This window comes from Cricetulus griseus, chromosome 5 (genome assembly GCF_003668045.3).
Source record: "Cricetulus griseus strain 17A/GY chromosome 5, alternate assembly CriGri-PICRH-1.0, whole genome shotgun sequence".
NCBI lineage: Eukaryota > Metazoa > Chordata > Mammalia > Rodentia > Cricetidae > Cricetulus > Cricetulus griseus.
In genome coordinates this window covers 179,845,358-179,854,527 of record NC_048598.1, presented here as the reverse complement: position 1 = coordinate 179,854,527, position 9,170 = coordinate 179,845,358, and the positions used below count along the sequence as shown (strand labels likewise).

At 42.4% G+C, this 9,170-nt stretch overlaps 1 pseudogene and 1 gene segment (V, D, J or C); both read left to right on the top strand.

Moving 5' to 3' along the window:
• Positions 1-1,538: 1,538 nt before the first annotated feature.
• LOC113836159 lies at positions 1,539-4,505 on the top strand. The segment is given in 3 exon segments: positions 1,539-1,584; positions 1,682-2,014; positions 4,357-4,505. Coding segments are annotated over 3 exon segments (528 nt in total).
• A 2,932-nt stretch (positions 4,506-7,437) lies between these two features.
• On the top strand, positions 7,438-7,894 carry LOC118238048 (annotated as a pseudogene).
• The last annotated feature ends 1,276 nt before the right edge of the window (positions 7,895-9,170 follow it).

Here is a 9,170-nt window from a genome sequence, read left to right as displayed (position 1 = left end):
GTAAAGTCTGTTGTGTGAGAATTGTCTAATTTATTTATGCAGCAAGTAGTGCTATGAACTTTCCTCTTATCACTCCTTTCATAGTGTCCCAATGTTTGGATGTGTTGTGCCTTCATTGTTATTGAATGTTTGACGTCTCTCATTTCTTTCTCTATTTCTTCCTTGACCCAGGAGTCAGTCAGGAGGAAGTGGTTTAGTTACCATGAGTTTGTAGGCTTTCTATTTTTCGGTAGTTGTTGATTTCCAACTTAAATCCATGGTAGATCCCAGGGAGTTATTTTAATTTTCTTGTTGCCATGGAGACTTGCTGTGTGATGGAGACTGTGGACAGATGCAAAGGGGAAACAGCAGGGAGGTCCCCGCCTCTGTCTGGAGTTTATTCACTTTGATATCCACACAGAACCGGGCTGACTGAGTGACACCTGTCAGAGACATGAATGGTCACCAAAGGACTCAAAGCAGAAATGACTCCAAATCAGCAGCTCCCTTCATTTAGTTGCTCTAAATGAAGTCACTTTCCTGCAAATGGCACAGAAACAGAAAAGTCATAGTCCATAAGAACTCTTAGCCATAACATTGTTTCTGTAATTAATTAATCACTTAAACAATTACATCACAACTCCCCTTTCTAATCCAGGGGTGACTATTCCAAGGGTCCTTCTCTTGAGATCGATCCCACTACCACCAGGAAAGTCCTGCATCCTCAGAAAATTGGAGACATGGGAATACATTAAATCCATGGCACTGAAGACCAGGTAGCAGACTCCTTTCCTTCCTGTGGTAATCACACACAAGGAACCCATATATAGTTTGATGAAAACTAATGGCACAAATGCAAAGGATGTTAACTAACACAGCTCATACACAAACATATGCCATATATGTAAAAGCATTTTGTGATGTGTTTAGTATATCACAAGGAATACCCTCTGTACTGTTAATGTTTATTTAACACACACACACACACACACACACACACACACATATATATATATATATAATATATGTATATATAATATATATATCATGTATAGTATAATGAGGATAAAAATTGTGTCTTGTGCATGTTAAACTTTCCCACCATGCTGTCTCCAGCCCAGTTTCAAAGCTATAATTTAATGTATACTTCACTATTCATCCATCTTTACATTAGTTCCCATTGAATTTTCAAATTGTAATGTTTAATTTTTAAACTTCTATGAACTTACTGTATAATATCTGGTAAGATAAGCGGTGAAGAGTTCATGTATAAAAAGAAAAAATAAGTTAAGGATGTTGAATCTTTTTATGAACAAATCATGAAAAGTATTTTAATGATATCATCGTCCTCACTGGTTCATTTTCTCTCAGAAATTTGCACCATTACCTGATGCCTCTAAGGCTCTCACACATCAGAGAATAATATATATCAGGAAGATATGCAAATACAGCCTCCCTCTGCTCATAAAACCAGCCCTGCTCTCACCCCTCAGGTCAGGCAGAGGACTCTAGCCCTGTCTTTCCACTCAGTGAGCAGCACTGAAAACATGACAATCAATATGGGATTGGGGCTGCACTGGGTTTTCTTTGTTGCTCTTTTAAAAGGTAGATAACACGGGATACTGAGTGTGTGAGGAGACATGAGTGAGAGAAGCAATAGACTTTGTGACAGTTTCTTCATCAGGATCCTCTCTGTTTGCAGGTGTCCACTGTGAGGTGCAGCTGGTTGAGTCTGGTGGAGGATTGGTGAAGCCTGCAGGGTCACTGAAACTCTCCTGTGCGGCCTCTGGATTCACATTCAGTAACTATTTCATTTACTGGATTCGCCAGTCTCCAGGGAAGGGACTGGAGTGGGTTGCTCACATAGAGACTAAAAGTTATAATTATGCAACCTATTATGCGGATTCGGTGAAAGGCAGATTCACCATCTCCAGAGATGATACCCAAAGCATGGCCTACCTGCAAATGAACAACCTGAGAACTGAGGACACGGCCATTTATTACTGTGCAAGCAACACTGTGAGGAGTCTGCAGTGTGAGCCCAGACAAAAATCTCCCTGCCGGGTTCCCATGACCAGCAGAGGGCGCTCAGCACACATAAAGCCTAGGTTCAGACATAATAGATTATTTTGTCCTGTTTTATTAGGGTGTCCTCTCCATCTGCTGGTTTTCTTGGGGATCCTTTCATAATTATAAACTCAGGAATTGATCAGCGCCTCTAAAAATTATGACTTCTGCTTCGACGAATATTCTTAAAAAAAAATGTCACCTAGTCCTCCCTGAAGAAAATGCAGAAAGTGTCTATGAGGGAAGAGTGATTCTCTGTGGTCACCAGGATTGCTGCTGGGGAAGCTCAGGATCCTCAGGTGGACTTTTCCCTCATACTGAAGTTACGGCCGACCCTCAGCTGAATAGTCTTAATAATTCTGAGGGAGCCAAGTGGAAGGGGAGCCAGGCTCAGTCACACTAAGCACCTTGAATTGTCCAACCCCTTCTCCTCCTCTGGAGGGCTGTACACATGAGGGTAAGAGGTGAAAGAATTGAATTTAATTAAAACATTTCCATTACTGCATTCATCACGGCATCTTCTGCCCTGTGTTGAATTAATAATTCTAGTTCTGACCACTGTGTACTTACTACAGAGCTCAGCTGCTCCTCTGGAGCTAAGGAATGGCTAACTCTGTGGTCGGGGCAGTGTCCTTCCTGTGTGCTTGTAATATGGGCTGAGTGGGGATCCCTGCAGCTCTGTTTCCTTCTCGGGAACTTTGACTGAAAAGGAGGGTAAGGGCTATGAAGTGCTGACTCCGGTTAGGATGGCTGTGTGTATGACAGAAACAGCACTCTGGGAGAAAGACTGTATGATGGGGACAAACACTAATTTGCATCAAGTATCACCACCCTGTCATAGGGCTACTAGAACAAGTCTTAGTTATCATATGAGCAGCAAGAGAGCCTTCCTGCCAGAATCTGTGCCATGGGTCAGGCGCCTTGCTTGCTCTTGGATAAGGTAACTCCTCAGAGTTCATCAATGTTCACCAGATAATGGCAGATAGAGAGGAGGTAATTGCATTGCAGAGGGAGGGAACCTCCATGTGGCTGAGCTTTTGGGAAAGGCAGCTGGTCCATGGGAGCCTGCAACCTTGATGAGCTGGTAAAGCCTTTCAACAGATCCCAGTGGGAATCAGTAATGGACAGGAGTGAGCTGCTGCCCATTACCAAGAATCTTGACCATAATGCAACCAAGAACCAGAGACAGTCACATCCTGAAGGCAGGACTGCCAGGTCATCACTGTCACACACACTCCTTATAGACCAGAAACCTGGATATGCATAACTGTGATTCTAATATATTAAGAATGACTATGAAGACACTGACTGGGAACTTCTAATCTCTCCTCATCGATCTCCAAGAGACACAAAACAAACTTCCAAAGAGTGCAATCAGACATTCTGTTTTGGTGATGTTAGCTGAGCAGAGGCTCCTGAGAGGAGATGCTCACCTTTCCTATCATAGGTGTTTGGGCAGATCAGATGGGACATGTATTCTGGCACTTGGGACTCAGAATACTCCGGAGCCAAGGAACAGCACAGGTCATAGTAAACATAGCAGCTTACAGCCCTTCTCCAGGGAAGGCTTCCCCGGTGTATCAGCTCTGCTCAGGCAGGAGAGGGCTTCCCCACCGAAGTTGTTACAGTTCAGCTCTGCTCCCCGGAAGCAACTGTATGGTGAATTAAAATTCTGCTGTACTTATATGTTGGTGCCTAGCCCAACTGACATCAGAGATGCTTCATCCACTAACTTATGGAACCAGATGCAGACCCACTGAGCATCCAACACAAGAGGGGGGGAAGAAATGTTGGAGCCAGAGGGGTCAAAGACACAACCTGAAAACTCACAGAATCAACTAACCTGGTATCATAGGGTAACACAGAGCCTGTACAGGCAACCAGGGAGCCTGCAAGGAAATGACCAAGGCTCTCTGCATATATGTGACAGCTGTGTACCTTGGTCCTCTTGTTGGACTCCTCACAGTAGGAACAGGGGTGGTCTCCAGCTCCTTTATGGGCTTTGGGGACTCTCCTTGCCATGCTGTGTCTCCTTTATCTGCCAAAAATCATGGGTGGTGAATAGTCTTACTGAAACTTGAAATGCCACCTTTTATTAACCAATATATTGAGTCCCAGTTCAAACTGACTTGACTTTTACCTACTTCCGCATGTGAATATATTTTTCTCAAGTTGTTAACTGGTCTGCGAGTACTACAGTTTGGCTCATCTTTCTCTTGACTCCTGTATCAGAGCATCTCAGGAATCCATGCCTGGGTCTATGGAGGATTACATCTGAGCTCAAGATTCATTGTGCTTCTCTGAGTTCAGGTTTCTCTCCCAGTTGTAGCCTGATGAAGGTTGCAAAGACCAAGTTCTCTCCTGGTGTCTCTTTACCTGTGGGAACTGGTAGAACTGAGTCCACCATAGAGAAGCCTGGCATTGAGAGGGACACTGATGACCATACAGGCCCAACTTAAATCAATCTCTCAAAGAAGCGTCAGCATCTCCTGTTAAACAAGAGCCGTTTATCCCTGGAGCTGAGCTCTGTGGGCTCTGAGGTTGCAGATATATTACTCAAGGGAAACAGTGCAACTTCACTGTAAGCAAGGGCAAACCAATCTGCAGGGGCGATCACCACCAGTAGGGGGCGCAATGGATCCAACAATCCTCGGTAGGGAGATGAGGTGGATGTGGAGGGGACTCTGTATCCTCTGTGGTTTCCTTTCTGGAGTCTACCAGCTGACCTGCACCTGCTGTTGTTGACATGTGATGTTTCCATGCTCAAACTCAGTAAAGATGTTTTATTAATCTTTTTATGGGTTTATATTTTCTTGTTTATTTCATTTACAGTTACAAATTTACAGAGGACATGAGAGGGCAGGAAGTTTGAGTTGGGGAAGAATAGAGGAGAGCAAGATAAGAGATACCATAATACAGAGAGCCATTATCAGGCACTAGAGAAATGTCTGTAGATCTACAATGATGACACCAACTAACAATCTAAGCAAAAGAGGAGAGGCTACCTTAAACAACCTCCCCTGATATTTATTGATGAGATAATGAGATTGATAACTGACTTATACGCCATCCTAGAGCCTTCATCCAGCAGCTGGTGGGAGTGGAAGAAGACACCCACTGCTAAACACTGGACTGAACTGGAATCCAGTTGCAGAAAAGGAGGAGTGACGAGCAAAGGGACCAAGACCATGCTGTTGAAACCAACAGAAAGAGCTGACCTGAACAAGGGGAAACTCTTGGTTCCCAGACTGATTGGTGGGAAACCAGCATGGGACTGATCCAGACCCCATGAAAGTGGGTGTTAGTGAGGAGACAGGAAATATATGGGGCCTTTTGTTGTAGATCACAGTACTTATCCCTAGCATAGGAATAGACTTTGGGAGCCCATCCCACATGGTAGGATACTCCCTGAGCCTAGACACAAAAGGGTGGGCCTAGGCCCTACCTCAAAAGAATATGATAGACTCTGAAGACCCCCCTGGAAATCCTCCCCCTCCCTGGGGTGCAGAAATGGTATGGGATACATATGGTGTTAGTTGGGGGTGAAGGGTAGGAAGGGAGGCAAAGGGAACTGGGACTGACATGTAAAATAATCTTGTTTCTAATTTAAATAAAAATGGAGAGAAAAAAATTGTCAATATATTCTGATTCCCCCGACTCCTCCTAGATCTTTCATGTATCCTCTTCTACCTAACTCTATGCCTGTCTTTCTCTCTACAGGAAAAAGAAAAATATTTGAGGGAAGGGATTAACACCAAACAAAAATGAAACAGTAAATACTCTTACACAAGCACACACAAAATCTAAAAACACAACTCTGTAACCATGATATACAGGCAACAGACAAATGAAACAAAAATGCACAATGTGATATGAGAAAAAACATTTTTAAAAATATCACTGTGTTCATTTAGTTTGGGCAGAGCCTGTCAAGTACTGATCACATAAAGGTTTCTAATGGCAAACTTAGCAACATCAGTTTGGTTGCTTGGCCCCACATGCTAGGGAATCAGAACTGAATCCCATAAGTTGTGCTCTGAGGATCACACATACACCTTGGTGCATGTCTTGCCTGTCCACACCACTGAAGACAGTATAACATTTTTTAAAACTATTTTATGCATGGACAGAAACTCCTGGGAACCCACACCCAGCTGAGAATCTATTGGCATTGATGACTGATGAGGAAAATATGATCAGTTTTCTTTGGAAATTTTCTGGATGATTCTGGTGTACTAGTGAAAGACTCCATGTATGTGTATATGGATAGAACCTATTGGAGTCATTGTCGTATTGGGTAATGAAACAAGAGAGGACATGGAGAAGGACAGAGACTAACTGGAAGGTCCCACGAGGAAATAATGGGACATATTGTGTAGAGATATGATCATACTATATTTTTCACATGGATTAAAATTCAAAAGTATATAAAATGAAAAATTTTAAAATAACAATTTTACATTGTTTTAGAGTTTTCATACTCATGTATTTCGTACACTGTGTTATTTTTCCCCATCTTCTCCATCCTTCATTCTCTTTCCCCTCCTAACTTACGTTTATTCTACTAGACAATTTCACTTATACTTTATCATGTGTTTGTATTCATAGTTGTATGTAAACATGCAATATCTAAATACTCGCAAGAGAGTATCATTTAATGTCTGATTCTAAGATGGTCTTAATTAGTACATTTACCTCTAGCTGCATCCATTTTTCTGTAACTTACATAAGTTCCATATTCCTTGTAGATGAATAACTTCTGTTGTGTTGTTTTTATAACTTATCTTCGTTTTGAGATTCTCTGTTGACTGATGCATAGTTTATTTCCATAATTTAGTTATTGTGATGCTGCTTCAATAATCAATGTGGCATAAATATTTCTGAAGTATATTTGCTTTGGTTTATTTGGGAGAGTTTTACTATATAATCTGTTGGAAAGGAAAATAATGACCTCATATATCTGAAAGGAGACTGTAAATTTCAAACTCAGCAGGTCTTACATTCCCCATCACTGTCATCATCAACATTATAGCCAACATGTGTAAATCAATGTGTTAACCTTGTCACACATTGGAGTCACTGCCTCAGTCCTGAAATCTATTTAGAACTTAGGTCCTGATGTTACTTCCTTAGCATCTGCAGAGAGCCCAGGGAAGAAGGATGCTGTACATGTCCTCAGAGAGGATTAGGACTTGAAACTCAAGATCCTGCTGCCTGACACAGGTTTCCTCTGTCTTCTTCTCCACCAGGAATAGGCCTTATCTAAGAACTACCCTGCTCATGAATATGTAAATTAGGTGAGTCTACAGTGGTAAATACAGGGATGTCCACACCACCACCAACATATGAGCAGTGTCCTCTCCACAGTCACTGAGCACACAGGTCCTCACCATGGGATGGAGCTGGATCATCATCTTCTCTGTGTCACTAACCACAGGTAAGGGGATTTCCAGTTCCAATGCTGAAGAAGCAACAGTGATTGAGGGGACTAAGATATGCACTCTGCGTTTTCTCCACAGGTGTCTACTCCCAGGTCCAGATGTAACAGTCTGGTCCTCAGCTGTTGAAGCCTGGCTTCTCAGTGAAGTTGTCCTGCAAAGCTTCTGGCATCACCTTCACTGACTACTATGTTAACTGGGTGAAGCAGAGGCCTGGACAGGGACTGGAGTGGGTTGGAGATATTGATCCTGAAAATGGTGATACTGACTACAATCAGAAGTTCCAGGGCAAGGCCACAATCACTGCAGACACATCCTCCAGCACAGCCTACATGGAAGTCAGCAGCCTGACATCTGAGGACTCTGGGGTCCTTCACGGTTGGGCACACAGTGTTTCAAACACATCCTGAGTGTGTCAGAAACCCTGGAGGAGCAGGAAGCTGCCCTGTTACTGAGATGACAGAGAAGATCATCCTGGAGACTCACTCAAAATAAGCAATCTGAGTGTCCCTTTGTCTGTCTCCTCCTCAAAGTCCTATATTGACTTTGTCAACTTTGCAACGGACAGGTAAATATAAAGCAGTGTTGACTTAGAATCCTCTGGAGTACACCATATCCTGACAGAATCTTGGCCAGTGTCTGCCTCCATTGAAATGCTTCTTTTTTAATAAAACACTAATATGGAATACGGTTATTATGAATTAAGATGAAAATATATCTGGATTTTGTATAATGAGAACATTTGCAGCAAGAGCTGAGAATAAAGTTGACCTTTCAATTCCAAATCACCAACATCTGGCAGAGCTACACTTCTTGAATAGTATTAAATCTTAAGTGACCTCAGGGTATATTTTGACCCTGGCAATGTGGTCCAGCAGAAGTTCCTGTATCATAGAATGAAATAAATATTTGTATCAGAATGCACTGCCCTGTAACTCTGATTCCTATAAGTTGGTCAAATTAATTTTCACAGATCACATTTACCAGCTGGATGCATATGCATGCTAATTAGGCAGGTTCTGAGATTGTACTTTAGTGTCTGGTGCCATATTTATTGCCTTTCCAGCCCAAGCACCAGCTCTACAGTACCATATTTTCCATATTTTTACAGAGTGTGGACCTGTATTGCTATTGCATCAACATTTACAGTGCATTGGATACCTGCAAGTATACACCTCATGCTATAGAGTATTAGGTTTCAACAAGTGTGTGCATAACAAACTGCACCAAGGGTACTTAGTAGTCTCAAGTGTTTGATGGACTGTGAAATCTCACATCTCCTAACGTTAATTTTGCATTTCCCTGCCATATACATCCCCAATGACAAGTACAAATTCCATGTCCTTAACATGGAGGAGATCTATGCTGAATTTTTTGTGGCAGTCATGAATCCACTAGGCCAATTCTATGTTAGAAATTATGCAAACCCATGCTGAATATAAAATACTGCTTGACACAGAAATGACCGTATAAAGCACTCTCTTCTCTTCCTCCAACTGAGGAGCAGGGACTGACCAGACGGAGGAAATCCTTCCTTTCCTGGCCCCCAACTGAATGGGATTCTCATATGTACCAGTAAGGCATCAGCAGCTGTAAAAACTTGACTTAAGGACTTGTCTGGTATCTACTGGAGAAGTCATTTTGAAGCACAAACATCTCATACTGCAAAGTTGTCAGCTGTGTTTG